The sequence below is a fragment of the Erpetoichthys calabaricus genome, chromosome 3 (assembly GCF_900747795.2).
Source record: "Erpetoichthys calabaricus chromosome 3, fErpCal1.3, whole genome shotgun sequence".
In the NCBI taxonomy this organism is placed as follows: domain Eukaryota; kingdom Metazoa; phylum Chordata; class Cladistia; order Polypteriformes; family Polypteridae; genus Erpetoichthys; species Erpetoichthys calabaricus.
This window is the reverse complement of record NC_041396.2, coordinates 268,713,923-268,734,166: the sequence shown is the minus strand read 5'-3', so window position 1 is coordinate 268,734,166 and position 20,244 is coordinate 268,713,923. Positions and strand designations below refer to the sequence as shown.

Genomic DNA, 20,244 nt, shown 5'->3' with positions numbered 1-20,244 from the left:
ACCAGATAAACAATTTAAAGAGATTATTATTTTCATGGGAATTGTTACATATGCATTATTTTCATTTTTACTTTAAAACATTTGTAAAAACAATATTTGTCCTTTATTTCCTGCCCTGGGCGTAGTTAAATCTCTTTCTCGTGGGACTTATAAACGCTGCTTGCATTGTGAAGGGGGGGTCTGAACACACGCTAAAGAGATGTGATCAGTTCAGCTGCTGTCTTGCTGCTGGGCAGCTGTGTGTTCTGCTTGTCGCGCTTTGAGTCAATCACTTAAATGTCTGCACAGCAGCTGTCCTTTTGCCATTTCGCGTCTCTGCCACTAGCGTTCTGGGGGGGGGGGGGTGGGGCATGGGGGCTGAATGCACACTAAGGAGAAGCGCTTGGATCATCTGCTGGCTTGGTGCAGCTGCTTCTGGCGAGCTGCGTGTTCTGCTTGTCGTTGTTTTAAGAGCTGGGAGCACCTGAAATGTGTCTGCCAAAAGCATTCCAACAACTGCTAGGTCAGATGTCCGTGATCTTGTTTTAAATTTTTTGTAAGCAGGGCGTGTCGTGCAAAAGTCACCGTCTCATGGGTTTTGCTTCCTAAGGTTGTAATGTCTAGTCTCGCGTGTCGTCAAAGTGTCTCTCTGAGATGATCTGGTCTTGATCGCTTCACTCAACCCCCCCCGGAGGTGCGCTATGCTCCTGCCACTTCGCATCTCTCCCACTCGCGTTTTGAAGGGGGGGGGGGGGGCTGAACGCACGCTAAGGGGAAGCGGACGGATCAGCTACTGGCTTTGTGCTGCTTCTGCCAAGATGCCTGTTCTGCTTGTCGCTCTGCACGTCGATCATTTAAAAGCCTGTACAGCAGCTGTCCTTCTGTCTCACCACCTTGTCTTGCATGACGTTAAAATGTCTCTCGCGGGATGTCAAATTGTCTTCAAGCCTCGTCTCCCTGCCAATATTTTTTTTTTTTTTTATAATTGTGAGATGTTACTCATATCCTTAGCCCGACATCCACATATCATATGTGTTTACAAAGTGTGTTTTAATAAGTTTAAAGCATGTGGGAGGGGTATGTTAAGGCTTAAACTAAAAAAATGTTTACTTGTATGGTCTTTCTTATCGCGGATTTTCACCTATCGCTGATGGGTCTGGAATGTAACTTCTGCGATAGGCGGGGGATCACTGTATATAAAATTTGATAGTGAAAGTTTAATAAACTCTGTAAAAGATTAAAAAGCAACTTAACTTCTTAAAGTACATTCTGCTCATTACTCATAACATTACACTACATTACAATAAACCACAGGGTCTAGGTTCTGCTACAGGTGTTGTGAAACGAAAACTATATTATAAATAACAAATACTAAGAAAAATACTTAGGGTGGCCAAAACGTTTCATTCTACATCTGAAAATTTGTGACAGATTCTATCAGCACTACTTATGGAAGATCCTCAGTATTACCTTGGAGGATTCTCTGTACAATTTCCAACGTCAATGATGGCCAGTATTGAAGAACTAAATAATTACATTCGCTGGATGGCACTCTGCATCAGAGTGCTTAACTCCTATCTTCCCAGAAAAAAATTTCACTACCACCAGTTGAGCTGACAACATAAAACCTGTGGCAGCTTGAGGAAGACTTTCAAAGATACTCTCCTTACCTAGCTTGTCAAATCAACATTAGTTGGAAGATTACAGCCAATGAAAACTCCAGGTGTGAAGGAAACAAATAAAAAAGTATTGTATTATATGATGTAATAGGCATTACATATATTATCTGTTAGTATTGTCATTTTGTCTTATTCTTATTTAACCAAACTTGCTCAAAAAGTAAGCAAATGTAAAAGTTTGATTGTCTATGAGAAACAAAAAAAAACAAACTGAATTTATGCACATGCAGGCATACTACTGTATTAACCAGACATCCATTTGAAATCATGAACATAAAAGTCACAGACACACACAACACCTAACTGTATACATGTTTAACCAGTTTCTCACCCTGTTTAGTGTCCTGTATTAGAGAGGCAGAAAGCGGCTTATTTTCTTTTTCCAAACTAATGCGCTCAGTAATCACACATGCAAAAGACACAAGACAGCTGATGGACCTTTAAAAAAAAAAAGAAAGAAAGAAAAGAAATACTTGTTGAGCATATTTAGGAAAAAATCTCACATTGGATCATAATTAAACATTTAGATTAAAAAAGACTTTTGAAAATGATTAATAAAAAAAACCTGAAATTGTGCAACATGATTGCTACTGTGCTCATAATACATAAAATTTAAAATGGAAAATGTTTTAAATCTATAAATTTTATGAATATGCAGTACAGTGTAAAAAAAAATTTTTCTTTCAACTCAGTTTTACTACTATAGAATGGAGCAAATAATTGGAATTCTTCAGAAGGAAGTGAAAAAAGGGTCAATGTTTAAGGATATGTTCATGATTAAGACTATAGTAGTCTGTGAGTAGAAGACTGAGTAGTTGTGAAGCTAGAGAGTAGAATAATCTAGAGTCATGTAGTTGAAGTGTAAATCATGGTATCTGGTTGAGAGATGAGGGCAACTTAGCTATCAGGTAACCAGATCAGCCAGAGGGACTGAATGGTCTCCTCTCTGTTGTGAGACTGTTAACTCATTATCTTGTGTTCAGTCCTTTCAGTGATGTTACAAGTGAAATGGATTTAGCTAGTTTACTTTAAAATTACTGAAAAAAGCTAAATGTATTGCCTTTTAAACTGAGGAGTGTAGGATACATTAGTTAGGTTTTAAAAAACAAAGCTAGAGCTATGTGTAGTGTATTGTACTACAAGAGTGTCACTTGCCAAACAATGAGTTTGCAGAATCTTTTAAATTTGAATTTAAGTATCAGAACACTTTCAAAGATAATACTGATATAGCAGGGACAATCAAACAAGCAGTCCATAAATATAAAAAAGCATTACCAGAAAAAGCAAGTACAGTACTGGTAAAAGGCCCTGTACAATATTACCCACAAATGCCTTTCAATAAATGATTTTTTTTTGTTTGTTTTTTTAAAAAGAGGCCTACCCTGCTCATATTTGATGGTTCACCAAAAATAAACAAACACCATAAGGATTAAACAGAACCCTGCGTGTGCACTGTTAGTGAAAGACAATTGCTTTTCTTGACACTTTTATTGAAAGCATGAAAGTTAAAAATTCTCTATTTGGTAATTTAAGCAAGATGTTTTGACTATGAGAGGGGTGTTTCTGCTTAAAACCTCAATATGGCTCAACAACCTATAAAAATGAGATTAAAACACACATGCAAGATGTAGAAGAGCAAGATTCAATATCTGCAACATTTCTGTAGTTACTACTGGTGGATCATGACTAAAACCTAGAGATATTGAACATGATTTTATAATTGCTACAACACTTAATTTTTAAATATAAAGTTGATAATAAAAATTTGTAATCCTTGGTCCACTTCAGCACCCATACATAAAAAGGTTATTCAGACTCTAGCAATACATAAGAAATTTATTTAACAAAGACGTCTTCAGAGTACCTACAAGATGCGTCATTCTTGTATATAATAATGGGTGTGCCAACAATCCTTTGTTAGACAAAACCGTTATAGTGTATGAATATTCAAGACAATATTTACCATAAAGCTGAGTAGATATTAATCAAATATAAATAGGTCCATATATGGGACATTAGATGATCCTGAATTAGGTTACACAGAGAGATATGTGACACTTCATCCCAAACTAGGGGCTACCTATGGTGTCAGATGAACGACAATATTACTGAAAAGCTAAACAGACTAAAAATATTACATAAATGTTTTCTACTATGAAAGTATGCATATATTAATACCTTAACTGATATGTTGAAATATATAAATATTGCATATATACACTACAGCATGTCCTTACCTGTCAAGCAGTGTTTCAGCAACAGAGCATAACTCATCTTCCACATCAACTTCACCCTAAATATAAGTAAAATATTTTACCTAATTTTCATATTATAAAATGTATTGAGATATTTGTGTAGAGACACCCTTACACTATAACACTGAAAGGATCAGCAACTTGCCTGATGCAAAAGGTAAAGATGAGATAGGCAGTAAACATGCCAGTCTTTCTTAACTGGGATAATCACAGGGCATTTTGATTTGTGAAGAACCTGGTCAAAGAGGCCGGAGCTGTAAAACTGAGTAAATGCTGAATCGTCCTGTTGGTATAATGGTGAAATGAATTTAGACATATGATAAGTTTGAGTTAATTTTTTAGCACTGCTTTAATAAAGAGGTTACCTTTACTTACAGATTTGTTAGGAGCAACAAGTCTATAGAAAATACCAGGCTGAATAAAAGGAAACCAGTGTGATGTAACTCCAATAAACTGCAGATCAACAGGCTGAGGAGTGAAAAAGAAATATATTTGTATGCTGATGTTCAGAAAGGAATTTTCTGGTAAAATGCAGTTAGTGCATTCTTCTGGGTTTACCACTTGCCTTCCATTTTGTCTTTTCAGCAAGCTCCTCGGCTTCCTCTGTCTCTACTGTGTTTTGTGGGTTCCTGGTCCAGACTCTGGGGAGAGTGACTTGCCATGCATTTACACTGAAACACCTCCTCAAACGAGCCTTCCTCGTAACAATATCAGTGTGAATGTTGCGCCACCCAAGGCCAGTCTTTCCACTGACATATAACAGAAGAGATTTACAGGATCCACTGGAGGAGAGTTCTACATTATGACATTCCAAAAAATTCTCTTCACATCTTTTTGATGACTTTGGCCCCCATCTAGTTGTCTCGGTCTCAGATGATGCTCCTACATTCCTCTGTTCCTTAACTTGACTGGTATCCTGTTGTACAAGTCTGTCTTCCCAGTCATATGATATTAATCTTTTCTTTGAATTTAAATATTCATGTTCATCATTGTCTATAGATTGCCTTAGGGATTTAGCTTTTCTTTTCCCAGAAACTTTTACATTATTTTCTTTTGAACAGAACATTTCTTTTTCTTTGGAAAATTTGATATAATCGTTACTTTGCTCACTTGCAGGGGAAGATTTACTTTCAATTTTCGAAGACATTGTCAAGGCAAAATGCTTACTCATTGCTGTAGAATGGCTAAGAATACAGGCATCATCTATGCAGAATACTGCATAAACTCTGAAATTAGAAGACAAAATGAAAATCACAATTACAACTATACTCATCAACATAAGACACATGGTATGTTAAGGAAAATATCAAATCTTTGACTATGACAAAGAATGCAATAAGTAGACAATACAAGTGAGGCATCCTCAACAGCGGAGCATGTAAAAATACTACTTATATTAATCATGAAACTACACTTTTTTGAAACCTCAAGAAACCAGCAATATAAGAAAACCTCTATATTTTGTTATTTAGCTGACAACTTCAAAAAAGTAAACTACAAATAAGTTTGTAGAAACACTATTTGTATAATTGGACGATCAAATTAAGCAGCTTACTCAGGATAACAAAGGCAGTTAGTGGTAAAAAATGAACTAGCAACCTTGTATTTACAGTTGAACATGCTTGCCGTTATATCTGAATGCACATGCAGTATATTGTTATTGTGTTGTATAAACGAAAAAACTAGCACATTACTTCTTGACATGTTTCGTGGAAATTTCATGAACAGGTAAAAAAATACACTAGCCAAACCCATTTTAACTCAGTTGTTACTACTGGTGGTGTGACATATAATTTGAGGAAGCTGCTCTTCGAAAACAATGTTTTAACAACTTCTGCCAAGATTAGGAGAGCACTTACATCACAAATTACATAATAAAGAAGAGTTACATGGAAAAAGATAACAGGAAAAGAGTTGAGCAGCCATCTAAGAACTCCTGTGTCATAAATAAACTTAATGGCACAGAGGATAATATAGGGTGAGCCAAATTGAAGTACCACAATTCTCAAGGTCATTGTGCAAGGTAGAGGCAGCAGAGTGGGTAGGGGTGGGGGTCCCTTGATAGCTGATCCCTTTTCTTTTTCAGGCGGCAACAACATTTATTTATATTGCACATTTTCATACAAAAAAGTAGCTCAAAGTGATAATGAAGAAAAATAAAAGACAAAATAAGAAATTAAAATAAGACATTAGTTAACATAGAAAAAGAGTAAGGTCCGATGGCCGGGGGGGGGGGCAGAAAAAAACGAAAAAAAAAAACTCCAGACGGCTGGAGAAAAAAATAACATCTGCATGGGTTCCAGGCCACGAGACCGCCTAGTCCCCTATGGGCATTCTACCTAACATAAATGAAATAGTCCTTTTTGTATTTAGGGTTCTCATGGAAGGACTTGATGATGATGGTCATGCAGACTTCTGGCTTTTAATCCATTACTGTTGGAACATCACGGTGCTTTGAGTAGATACCTTGGTCCGGTGCACACCGTGCTTTCACTACTCAATGCTCCTTCCGAACGCACTTCAGCATTCCTCCTAATGGTTACATCTCAAATCAGAAAATAATTCTTCAGTGTGTGGCTAAATTTAGACAGACGGGTACAACATTGAACACAATATATCCAGGTCATCCTCAGCCTGTTTGAACGCAGGAAAACATCCACACTGTAAGGGCATCAGTTTTGCAGTCTCCTAGACGTTCAGCGCGCAAACATGCTCCTGCCTTAGGCATTTCCAACATGTCTGAGGTGAATTTTGCATGAGGACCTTAATTTCCATCCATACAAAATGATGGTAGTGCAGGAACTCACTGAGAGAGACTGAGAGAGCCATAGAGAGTTGTGCACTAACATTCTGCAAACCGTTCCTCGAGATGCCATCGTCATGTGCAGTGACTAGGCACATTTCCATTTGAATGGTTGCGTAAATAAGAAAAACTTTTGCTATTAGGCTGAAACCAACCCTCATGAACTTCAGAGACACCTGCACAGTGTGCGTGTTATAGTTGTAGGCCCTAACTTTTTTGAGGATGGGGGGGCAACAGTCACCGTTACTTCAGAATGTTGCATTGAAATGCTAGAGAATGTGCGGCTCCACCTGGAAGAAATGGATGTGGTGGATGCCTGGTTTCAACAGGATGGAGCAAATTGGAGATTCATTTAAGTTTTTTTCTGGGGAAGCTGATCTTCCTGCGCAGTGATGTCAGGTGGCCTTCACGTTCACCTGATCTCACTCTGTGCAATTTCTTCTTGTGGGGCTCTCTCAAGTCGAAGGTATACACACACCAACCAACGTTATTCACTACAAAATCATCACTATTCCCATTGAAATGGTCAAACGAGTCATGAGAGCATTCAGAAATTATCTCGCAGAGTGTATCACTAATGATAGCCACCACCTTAAAAAATCTGTATACCCTTTCTTGTGTCATAATGAAATTTATTTTATCTTGTACAGTTTTTGTAGAATAAAACGTTTGAAATGTGGTGTTTCTTTTTGGCTAACGCTGTATTTTGTGAGAAAATATTGAAATCAATGGATCAGGATCAAACAGTGACTCAGAAGAGTCAGATTTTAGCCATACTGTGAAACATACTAATAAGTGATTTTTTACAATCATTTATGGTATTTAAGCATTTCATTTTCATGTTAGTAATGCATAAAATAAAAGTTGAATGCAACTACATACTTAAAAATACCAACACACATACAATTATATAGCAATACTTAATCTAAGTTTCATGATTTGCTTACATCAACATGATGATTGTATCTTTTTCTTTTCTTTCATGAAAACACGCTTTTAAACCTATGGTGCATGTAAACATTGATATTTTAGAAAGAGTAAATATAGCAAACAGCAACTTGACTAAATAAGAAGCAAATGCATATACACTTTTTTTGATAATTGATGCTACCCTGAATAGAAATTAGTACTATGTGTGTCAGTTAAACCTTTAGTACAAATTCTTTGCTCTTAAAAGAGGATAAGACCGACCAAGGTTGAAGAAGCTATGTGATGCAAGTCATTTTTTCCATATAAGATGTTACATACAGCATTTTGATAGACATGTACTCAGACGCCACCTTATTAGGAATCATTTTTCATTAATAAAGACTGAGTGTTCCTTTTGCAGCATTACAGATACTGATAATTGTTTATAAACTTCATGATATACATCTCAAACACACTTGAGACCAAATTATGTCAGCTAATTTTTGTTAAATCTTCCATACTAACCATTTAACAGTTTGATTACGCTCAAACCCGTAATAAGGTAGCTTTCTTTACAAAGGTGTTATTTTCTTTTGATATGGTTTTCCATTTGATTTCATAACCTGTAAGACTATGGACTTGATGTTAATTTGGGGAACTTAGGTGAACAGCATTGGCAAGCTTTATTGGGCTTAATGGCTTGTTCTCATCAAAATGTTTCTAATGTTCTAATTGTCAACAGTGGGATTGGACTTTCTTATTATTTTTCACTGGTTCTTTAATTTTAGGATACAGTCCATCACATATGCTTATCTCAATGTCATTTTCTTTTCAGTTATATTTATACTGGTTCAATGGTTTATCAATATTGTCTGTCCTTTTGTTACTTTTATGTTCAGGTAGATATCAAGGTAAACTGACAGACTGTAAATTCCTTTAATAAAGACAAACTCTGTTTCCCTACTTATATAAAAACAGGCGATCAGTTAATAGCAGGATATCAGGAGGTGTGGCTTTATATATAAAAAAAAAAAAGTCATCATTGCCAGTCAAACATTTTGAAAATGATTCTATAAGGAATCCTCTCAGTCAGCTATTTTTGCAAAAATTTAAATGCATTTTCCCTTGATTGTGTTAAATCAATTATTGAGAATTGCTTTGAAGCTTTCTTTTTAAAAACGTGCTGCTCCCTGCATCACAGGTTATGTTTTACTTAACCATAATTTCTGGGAAATTTCACAAGTTTGGAAAGCTGCCCATGTGACCTTGCTTATTATTGAGGAGAGATTCTATTGATCTGAATAATTGTTAATCAATTTCATAATAGATTAAACAGCTTGAATACTAGACTAACCATTAAGTATTCATTATTCTGGGTTTAGGTCACAGCATAGTACAATTGCTGTCATTTCCGTGGTTATGAACAGTATCTTAACTGCCCATACAAATTGCTGGCATCAAACTAAACCATTTTATGAAGTAAACCACATTATACTGCTGACAAGGCTTTCATGCACTACTTTTGTTGCAATAGCCTGAAACTATTTCCAAAATTATTCTCTCAGTGTATAAAAATGACTAACTTGTAGATAGACTTTCTTATTGTGTCCAAAGGAGTTCCACAAAGGTTAATCCAGGGCTTATTCCAGATCACTATATACATAAATGACACTGTGACTTTTCTAGAACATGGTTTAATATCCCATTGCTGAACCCAATCCTGAGCATTAAACACGCACAATTCACATTAAACAGTCTTCAAAGAGCACTTTGTATTCATTGTTTACCACAAGTTTCAAACTACAAAGTAAAACTTTTTTTACTTACTAAATCAAGATGATCTGATCAATCCAACTTGTATTTATAATACCGTTTACAGAACATATACAGAATGAGAGTATGAATATAAATGATTTGTCACCTAGCTCAATGATGAATTGTTTTTTAAAAATCATGTAATTGCATTACTTGAGAAATTAAAGGTGAGGCTTATGTTTTTATGTAAAAATAAAGTCAGTTTCTCTACATTTTTGCAGAGCTACAATATTAGAGGCAGTTTTTTTTTTTTTTTCACATCCTTAATTATGGAAAAATGAATTATATGCATGCATCCAATACCATTTTAAAAGCTTTAGATACAGTCTGTCATTCTACTATTAGATTTATAACAAGTGACTCTTATGGTACACACACTGTAACCTATACCAGAGTATATGCTGGCCTTATGTAAGTAGGGAGCAGATCTGTTTTACTGTTTACTTATATAGCTATTCAAAATCTGGTACAATGTTATCTTACCTCTCTTCTAATTCAAAGATAAGAAATGTATGACTCATTCTCATGGCAATCTTTCATTACATGTTCTCACAGTAAATATGTATCTTGATAGTATGGCATTTAGGTTTCAATAATCCAGGAATATATATATTTCTCTTCTGGTTCGTCCTGCTTCCTCTTCAAAACCGGTCCCGCCCACACTCAGCCGACACGGCATTTCTCGATTCCTATTCGTCCTCTTCCAAACTCTTCCCCACGCTGCCTGCGGCCTCCCATACACCTTGCTATTTTCATTATGCTGCGACGGTTGTTTCCTAAGCCTTTGTTATAAAATGAACGACAGTATCTTCTCTGTCGACAGGTTTTTGTACAATGTCATGTTATGGTTTACCCACTTTTATTCCCTTACAGAGACATTGGCTGGCACAAAGATTTACAACATGTTCCCGATAAAAGAACCGGCAAGCGAATAAGGCTTACTAAATGCCAATTTTACGCGTACAGATTAGCAATGAGGAATACATTTAGCATTTTGCACTCCAGCGACAAACTATTCCAACAGTACATCAGCTTTACGGTGATATTAATTTCTTGACTGTGACTCCCCAAGAACTTGCTGCAAGAGCAATACTGAGCGTCACAAACAATGATTCTCTATATATTAACAACAAACTTCTTGATCTTATACAGGATGAAAAAGCGACCTTCAAGAGTGTAGATACAGTAGTCAGTGACGATCCTACCCACTTTTATTCCATTACGGAGACATTGGCTGGCACAAAGATTTACAACATGTTCCCGATAAACAAACCCCCAAACGAATAAGGCTTACTCAATGCCAATTTTACGCGTACAGATTAGCAATTAGAAATACATTTAGTATTTTGCACTCCAGCAACAAACTATTCCAACAGTACGTCGTAGATGCGTATGTTAAAACAGAGGGCACCCATCTCAATTATCTCAGATTAGATCAGATCTGCAGTGGAACAATACAAAGGACTATCAGACGCACTGCAAGCAAACGCTGAAAACAACAACATACCGTACGTGTAGGCAAAGTGCTCATATTACCATCCACATTTCCAGGAAGTCCAAGATACATGCAACAAAACTAACAGCAGAACTACCTTCTCAATGTTTACCACAACAATAAGACCCAGTTGCTCAACTTTACGGTGACATTAATTTCTCGACTGTGACTTCCCAAGAACTTGCTGCAAGAGCAATACTGAGTGTCACAAACGACGATTCTCTACATATTAACAACAAACTTCTTGATCTTATACAGGGTGAAAAAGAGTGTAGATACAGTAGTCAGTGATGATCCTAATGATCAACTAATGTACCCACAGGAGTTTTTACACACCCTCACACCAACTGGCATGCCTCCCCATATCCTTCATCTGAAGGTGGGAGCTGTAGTTATGCTCCTCCGAAATATTATGCCATCAAAAGGTCTTTGCAAGAAAACAAGACTCATCGTTACCCGAATATTCACGGCCTCGGGTTACGACCAGAGTTTTGGAACGAATTATGGTCGTGAACCGAGGTTACACACACATACAGATAGATAGATAGATACATACTTTACTAATCCCCAAGGGGAAATTCACATACTCCAGCAGCAGCATACTGATAAAACCAATATTAATTAAAGAGCAATAAAAACGCAGTGCAAAAAAAAAAAAAAAAAAGTTTTGCACTTAGTGATAGTTTATTTTCCTATAGATCCTCCTGTGACAAAAAGTAGTCCACATACAACACTGCTGTGTTTTCATATTAATATATTTTCGCCTAAATGCTTGTGTTTGTTGTTAAACAGCCTAAAGCAGTATGTTGAGATTTCTGATTACTTCCGTTCTTTTATTGTATTATCCATCGATGGATCCATTTTCCAACCCGCTGAATCTGAACACAGGGTCACGGGGGTCTGCTGGAGCCAATCCCAGCCAACACAGGGCACAAGGCAGGAACCAATCCTGGGCAGGGTGCCAACCTACCGCAGGACACAAACAAACACACCCACACACCAAGCACACACTAGGGCCAATTTAGAATCGCCAATCCACCTAATCTGCATGTCTTTGGACCGTGGGAGGAAACCGGAGTGCACAGGGAGAACACGCAAACTCCACGCAGGGAGGACCCGGGAAGCAAACCCGGGTCCCCAGGTCTCCCAACTGCGAGGCAGCAGTGCTACCCACTGCGCCACCGTGCTGCCCTTTATTGTATTATACTGTACTATATTTTTGGGTGTCACTAGCTTTTTTATGACAAGTCATTTTTACAAAATGTAAAACAAATTTGTTTTGGTGGTATTGCTGAATGTTACCAATTAACAGAAACAATTTCCAATTCCAATTACTTTTTGCAGCTTTGTAAAAATTTTAACATAATCTTCTGTAATTCAGTCATAATTCTAGAGCACCTGTAGAAACACAAATACATCTCACATATATATCAGCATCACTGTGCTGTCAAAACTATAGTGGCTGCCACCATCTGGTTACTACAGTATACATTTAAGAAATATTTTTGACATTGTATGATAAAAGTTACTTTCATAACTGTAGTTTTTTACTCTCTCGTTTACGAAGTATAGGGAAAGTATTGAAATCGCCCAAAGATTCAATATTGAGATTTTGATGAATCTCAATGTTTTAGACCTCCCTGAGTCTGAAAATACCATGTATGTGTAAGTAAACACAATAACTTGAAGTACATTTTCACTTAGGTCAACCACATTTTGCATACACGTACAGTATTAGGTACAAAACGTAGATTTCTATCAACTCTTTGGGCTATTTCCGTTAACTGGAAGTGGTACTTCACCTAATAGTCAGGCAGCTGCAGAATCCGATTTATTCAAGTTTACTTTTATAATAATTGTTCAATATATTAATTTGATTTGTTGTTGATGGTTCTTTAATGTACATAATACAAAAATATAATCATTGTCTTGTGGTTTACTCCTCAAAACATCCATCCCCATATCTAAGTATACGAGAAAGTATAGGGGAGACCACTCCCGATTTTTATGTTCTATATTGACTAATTTTTTGTCATCTTGCTGTATTTTCTATGAAAACTGTTACAAGTACATTAAATCAGCTGAAAAATATTCTTTAATGTCAAAGTGAAAACTGAAGTCAATAAAGTGGTCTAAATCAATTACAAATATAAAACACAAAATAATTGATCATGGAAGTATTCCCTCCATTAATATGACACACCTAAATCTTTACTGGTACATCCAATTGATTTCATAAGTCACATAATTAGTTAAATGGAGATCATCTTCTGTGGCCATGGGGTCTCAATTGATTGTACTCTAAATGCACATGATCTGGATGGTCCAAATTGTGTTGCGCCTGTATAGTGGCCTAATTTGCACAATGATGACTAAAAGAGAACTCCAAGCAACCCCATGAAAACATGACTCAAAAGCACAAGGCAGGGAATGGAGACAAGAAAATATCCAAGTCACTGAATATCACTTGAAGTACAGTGAAATCAATCATTAAATCAATGGAAAGAGTATGCCACAAATGCAAATCTGCCTAGAGCAGGTTGTCCACAAAAACGGAGTGATTGTGAGAGAAGATGACAAATGAGGAATGCCACCTATGAGAGCTGTGAACAAGTTACAAGCTACAGTAGCCAAGACTGAAAGGACCGGCCAAAGTTACAGTGGCCGACATTGTGCATACGCCATCAGTTGAACAGATGCTTCTCAGCTTTTTGGAAGAGTGGCAAAGAAAAATACACTGTTACAAAAAAACTCGCACGACACCTCGGCCTGTTTGCAAGAAAGCACATGGGAGACTCTGAAGCCAACTGGAAGAAGGTTCTATGGTTTGATGAAAGCAAAATTGAGCTTTTTGGCCATCCAACTAAACACCTTGTTTGGTGTAAAACATTGCACATTATCAAAAACACACCATCCACACTTAGAAGCATGGTGATGGCATCATCCTGTGTGTGTGCTTCTCTGTAGCAGGCCATAGGAGTCTTCTGTGGATAGAGAGTAACAAGAACACCCTGGAGGAAAACCTAATGCACTCTACAAATAACCTGTTCCTTGGGAAAAAGATTTGTTTTCCAGCAAGACAATGACCCCAAACAAAGCCAAAGCTACAGTAAGATGGCTTAATATTAATGTCCTTAAGTAGCTGTATGAGAGTTCAGATATCAAACCAACTGAGAATTTGTGGCTGGACTTGAAAAAGGATGTTTACTCATCATAAAATCTGACAGACACTGGGCAGTTCTGCAAATACGAATGGGGGAAAATTGCAGTGGCCATATGTAGACCTATCCACACAGACTCAAAACTGTTAAAGTCACATCTACTAAATATTGACATGAAGGAGGTAAATTCTTATGTGATCAAATATTGTGTTTTATATTTTCAATTAATTTAGACAATTTGCAAAGATTTGTTTTCATTTTGACATTATAGTCTTTTCCTGTAGATCAACTTCAAAAAATCAAAATTAAAAAGAATTGTTATTCAATGCTGTATAACAATGAAATATGAAAACTTTCAAGGCGGTGATTACATTTTCCCCAATACATCAACCTGGTATTAATGTTCCTATTACAGGCCAATTTTTATTCTCATGCTCCTTAAACTTCACTAAGACACCACATCCTCTCCATATATCAAAATGTCATAATATCAAAGTAAACGAAACATACTGTTTATAAAACACAGTCAGGTAATAACACCATCTAGTGGGTTAAAAGGTGAACTATATCTAAACAATTTTCTCACCTGCTTTTCTTTTCCTGGACAAACTTAGGGTCTTCTAATTGTTTCCACGAGGGAAAATTGGTCTTTAAAAAACGTTCCATTACCAATGTGAATTCTTTTATCATCAAGAGACAACCTATAAATAAACAGAACACAAAAGACTTTATTTTTCCTTCAATTGGTGTCAACTATGTTAATTTTAACAATGTTAATAACATTAATGTTAACAATGTTAATGGTAACATAGCTCAACAATAATGTTAATGTACAGATATTGTTAAACTTCATTTATGTTAATGTTTGGAACTGCCCCGTTTTGTGTGTTTGAACAAATCTCTGTGTGTGTGTATTTTCATTATGTAATTAAGTATGTAAGTTGCAAAGTCTCTTGCAGTTTACCTGTGAACTTGTTATAGCACTCTGAATTTGCACTCAGGGGAGAAAACTAAACAAAAATTAACTGAATTGAACTGTAAGCAACCCTGTGCATCCCTAGACTAAAGGGCATACATCTGGGCCCAATGAAATGACATTTTCCACTGCTGGCATAACTGTCAAAAAGGCAGAAAAAAATCATGTGCATATGACGGTTTTCTTAAATAAAAATATGTAATCTACAATTACTAGTAGTTAAGCACTAATTTGTATATTATACTGTATGTTATGAGTGAAAAGAACACATGGCCTATATCGAGGCTATATACTTAAGATATTTAAAACAGCTTGTATATTTAGTATGGTGGTGCATTATTTTTTTATTACATCATTTATGTCAAACAAGCAAATATGTATCCCAACTTTAATAAACTGCGGTGGAAAAAATGACATTATATATCTTGTTTGACATTTAACCAAATTTACTAACCCTAAGTATACTCTAATAACAAAATTTGCACATCCCTAGCATTTACCCACACTCACACAGTTCTCCCATATAAACTTTCCTGTAATTATTCCCTCTTAAACAGTAGCTTGCATTAAAAAAAAGAGTGGGGTTCGAGTTTTTTCACTCATGTTTACTAAACAATGGTATTAGCAAGTGATGCATTTTGAGCATGGGAAAGGTGCTATATAAATAAAATGCACATTTTTGTTTACTAAACTAATCAGTATTGTGATTGATACAAAACTCACACAGTATGTAATGCTAAACAAAAGTTTTCATTAAGAGTGAATTGCATTCCCTTGCACTAATTTTAACATGTTTAGTTGTAATCATTCTGAACAGAATGTGTTGACAAAGCAGTTCTTTTCATATGTTAAGATGGTGTTAGTGAAGCTATGGTGGGCTAAGGAGTGAACTTTACAATAAACTTTTTACATTTCACATGTACAGTGGCTAGTTATGCTGCCTCACAGACTCAGTGTTTTGGGTTTGAATCCTGTTAGTGCTGGTGTTGAGCTTGCATGTTCTCTCCATGTTTGTGTTGGTTTTCCTTCAGGCACTCTTATTTTCTTACTAAATCTCTAAAGATGTGCAGGATAGGTTAACTGGTTATTCTAAATTAGACACTGTGTGAGAAAAAGTATATGCATGTATGGTATTGCGATAAACTAGTGCTCCTGCTTTGCGAGCAATGATGAATGGATGGGCTCCGAGATCCACAAAGATCTGACTTAGATTAAGCAGGTTTGTTAATGTTATCTTGTATTTAAAAATCTAAATGAACCAAATAATTACATTTTTTTGGCGTATGTACCTGACCAGGATGTTTCCTTTAGAGCCGTTGTGTCACCGCCTTTCAAAGATTTTTGTATTATTACACAGTCTAGCTCTCCAGTCTGGTCTACCAGCTGCAAACAACTGCTCCGGTATGTTGATTTCAGAACCCCAACAAGCACCTAGAAGAATAAAGTTGAATTATTAATAACTGTGAAGTTTGGGAGCATGAGCTGAAAGCACGTTGATGGACCCACCACACAACGAACCACCTGGATTGGGGCACGAGTGCAGCGGGTAACACCTCAGCACCACACTGGAACAGTGAGGTTTTTTACGGTGGCTGGAGTGCCAATCTTGCCACCAACTCCCTAGTTTTCCCTGCAAGTTGCAGGACCTGCTTGCAGGGCTGGATGCAGATTAACGTCAAGGTCTACTGGAAAAAAATGACACTGCAGTAACAAACAAATTTACAGATGTCTTAAAAGTTTTTGTCTACCCAGTTGAAAGGCATTATTTGAGGAAATATACAGAAAACACAGAGCAACAAGATTGTTTATACATTTCTTCACTAGAAAAATACATTTTATGATTAATGTACCCAGTATGACAAGTGAATTTCTCAAAACAACAAAAGACTGGAAAAAAGGTGCAAGAAATTATTAAAAAAAAAAAAAAAAATAAACACTCAGATTTTTCTCACTCTTCAGACACTTCAATTGTGTCAAAAAGACACTCTAATAGCCTCAAGAGCTCCTGTGATGTGTTCACTGTGCTGCAATAATAAATCTCAAATGGTTATTTTTTTTGATATCCCACCTATTCTACAATATTGCAAAACAAAACTTGGAAACGAACAGTTAACACTGTTCATTTTGCCCTCCTCTGTGTTAACACCACTTTAAAACCTGTAAGTCAGGGGAAAACATCAGAACCATTATGTAATAGTTTCATCCTGTTGGATTAGCTTGTTTTCTTGAGTTTACCTGACAGAGGAAAGATCATTCTTATTGTTCTTGATTTATTGGTCAGGAGCACTTACTACATTATTTTTTTTTTTCCATTTTTGAGTCTATAGTGTCCTTTTGTACACTATTTTATCCATTTACAAAATGTAAAGTGTGCTTTTTAAAGTTTGAGTATAAATCATTAAAGTTGATAATCATAATGGTTATACAGTGTATGCTTATGTTAAATTAGAAGCCAAAACCCAATATGTTAACCAATTTCTGCCTTGGTGCTACAGCACAATGATCACTAATCACAAGGTGGTACAAAATGGACCCTTTGAATTTTTGATATTTGGGAAAACATCTAAATACTTACAACTGGAATCTTTAGGTTCTGGGAACTAGAAGTGTAAACAGACCAGGAGAGATTGATGTTGAGTTCTGAGCTTGTTAAATGCTGAAGCTTTGCTCTAGGGGGCAATGAAATCAAACACAGAGACTGCCAGCCTTGGGACTCAATCAAGGTCTTCAAGTCAGCAATGGTGGGGACTTGCCAGGAGGGTGTAAAAGTGTTGTACTACAAAAGAAAAAAAAGCAGGTTTGTCCAAAATTACACACTATGGACAGCCCAAAGCCATTTAAAAGATTATCAGCAATAGATAAACAACCCTTGGTTAGTCAAACAGAGGAAGGTCTGACAAACAATTGTTTTTTGCTACCTCCTGCAGAGGGCAGTGATGTGGATACCCTAGCATTTCTCTATAAATGTCTCTGGAATGAATATGATTTGCTTCCTTAATGATTAGACTTGCTCTCAAGAATCGCCCAGCCACTCCATTCCAAGAGGATGCCATTTGGACAGGTTTCACATACTTAGGGCAGAACCTGGAAGAAGCAAAGAGAAACAGGCTCAATATTGTTTAAAATAATATCAAATTCTTGTAGAAGCCAGGGAATTAAATATGTATAAAAATAAAGCAGAAATGCAAACAGTATTGTAATGTGGGAGTGTGATCTTAGATTAGCAGGATGCCTTTCTAACAAGATTTTGTAAATAAACAGAATCACCACAGGACTACACTCCTCCACTGCTGAAGTCACCTTACATAATGTCTCAGCTAACATCCTACTTCCCTATTGTGTCAATACAAAACTTCCCATTTGCACTTAACAAGGTGTCAAGTGAAGTAAAATGAGTCATCTCAGCCACTGTATGATTAATCTTTAGGTTGCCTGTAGTGAACAGTGGATTTTCCCCAATACATCTTTTATTTGGAATGCTACAGTACATGAAGACTAGCATCTGCATCAATGAGAACCTTGGGCTACTTAGAGTTAATGAAGAAAGTGACTGGAAAGAAAACCTATAGCCACTGCAGACCATTGACAACATTGATTTCCAGTATGGTTACTGAACTTGAAGAAATTGGATGTACATTTCCACATTGAATGCTTTTATATTTTGTCTGAACACTAAATTAAAAAAAAAAATACAATAGCCTCCTTAGCATTATATTTACTCCCAGAAAAATGTGACAACAATATTGATTTTTTTTTTTTTTACAAGAAAAATAGGAAAGGTATGTCTAGTGTCACCCGCTATACTGATACAGATTTAGTACATGTCCTTCATGCGATATGTTTTGAAATAGTCAGCAAGACAGTCCGATGTTGCAATCAGGACAGTAGATGCATGTTTCTTTGAACACCTTTCTTATCATATTTTTTGTGTTGCTTATGCATGAAAGGATGCAATGTCAGTGACTGATCCACACAATGGCCACACCTTTTGTGTTATTGTAGGCTACCAAAGCGCAAGGCTTAGTGACTTCCATATTTCCCCTGAAAATAACATTGACAATTAATAGCAATCATTTTGCCACACATCTGCCTGCACCATGACAAAGCTTCACATGACTGGCTTCACCAGGCATATCACAACAGTTTGATCTTACAGTGTTGTATGCATCAGTTTCACTATCTGCCTCAATGTTTGATGTCAAATTCATATTGTCATCACTATCACTTGATTCAACTAATTGTTCAATTTCAAGGTTTGTTCTAAAACTGACTTTATGGCTATTCGTTTACACACTATTGTGCATTTTCGTTGAAGGCTCTACCTCACTCATGAACACTGATGAATTACAATAGAGTGCGAAAAAATGTTCAGAAATCTTTTTTTTTTTTTTCTTTGCAGCATGATGTTATTTCATCCACATGATGACCATACAATTCTGTCCTAAGCATTACTGTATTCACAATTAACATTGTATGTTGGATCATAACAGCTTAAACCCGACAGATACTTGGGTTTACCTGTTTTTACCCAGAATTCAGAGTCTGCGAGAGGCTTGCAGTTAATGCCAAGGAGGTTAAACTTGTGCAATAGTGATCTTAGCTCAAGAAAACAAGTGTATTTACTCTTAATTAATAATTCAAATGGAATTAAAAAGCAGCCAATCTGAAACAAGCAGCCTGGGATTAGAATTAAAAAGAACAAGCAGAGCTTCTACATAAATTGCTACAGTATTTGTAATTATTACCAAATTAAAATGTTTTTGAAATATAGTGAATTCAGAAAGTATTCAGATCCCTTCACTTTTTGCATATTTTATTGTGTTGTGGATTTAATTCTAAAAGGATATATTTGCCTTTTTTGCCCTTCAATCTACAGTCGTGTCCAAGAGTTTTGAGAAGGACGCAAGTATTGGTTTTCACAAAGTTTGCTCCTTCAGTGTTTTTAGATCTTTTTGTCGGATGTTTCTATGGTATACTAAAGTATAATTACAAGCATTTCACAAGTTTCAAATGGTTTTATTGACAATTGCATTAAGTTTATGCAAAGAGTCAATATTGGCAGTGTTGGTCCTTCTTTTTCAAGGCTGCTGCAATTTGCCCTGGCATGCTGTCAATCTGGGCCAAATCCTGACTGATGGCAGTCCATTCTTGTATAATCAATGCTTGGAGTTT

At 36.3% G+C, this 20,244-nt stretch overlaps 1 protein-coding gene across 1 annotated transcript in view; it reads right to left on the bottom strand.

Annotated features, from left to right (window-relative positions):
- The window catches only part of ctc1 (CTS telomere maintenance complex component 1), a 54,580-nt gene that overhangs the window by 16,285 nt on the left and 18,051 nt on the right, over positions 1-20,244 (bottom strand). Inside the window, exons 9-17 of the mRNA XM_028798253.2 lie at positions 17,991-18,156; positions 17,648-17,848; positions 16,362-16,503; positions 14,683-14,797; positions 4,479-5,139; positions 4,289-4,381; positions 4,059-4,196; positions 3,896-3,951; positions 1,990-2,096 (exon numbers count right to left, since the gene is read on the bottom strand). Coding sequence (XP_028654086.1) covers positions 1,990-2,096; positions 3,896-3,951; positions 4,059-4,196; positions 4,289-4,381; positions 4,479-5,139; positions 14,683-14,797; positions 16,362-16,503; positions 17,648-17,848; positions 17,991-18,156 — 1,679 coding nt within the window. The remainder of the gene's footprint in view (positions 1-1,989; positions 2,097-3,895; positions 3,952-4,058; positions 4,197-4,288; positions 4,382-4,478; positions 5,140-14,682; positions 14,798-16,361; positions 16,504-17,647; positions 17,849-17,990; positions 18,157-20,244) is intronic.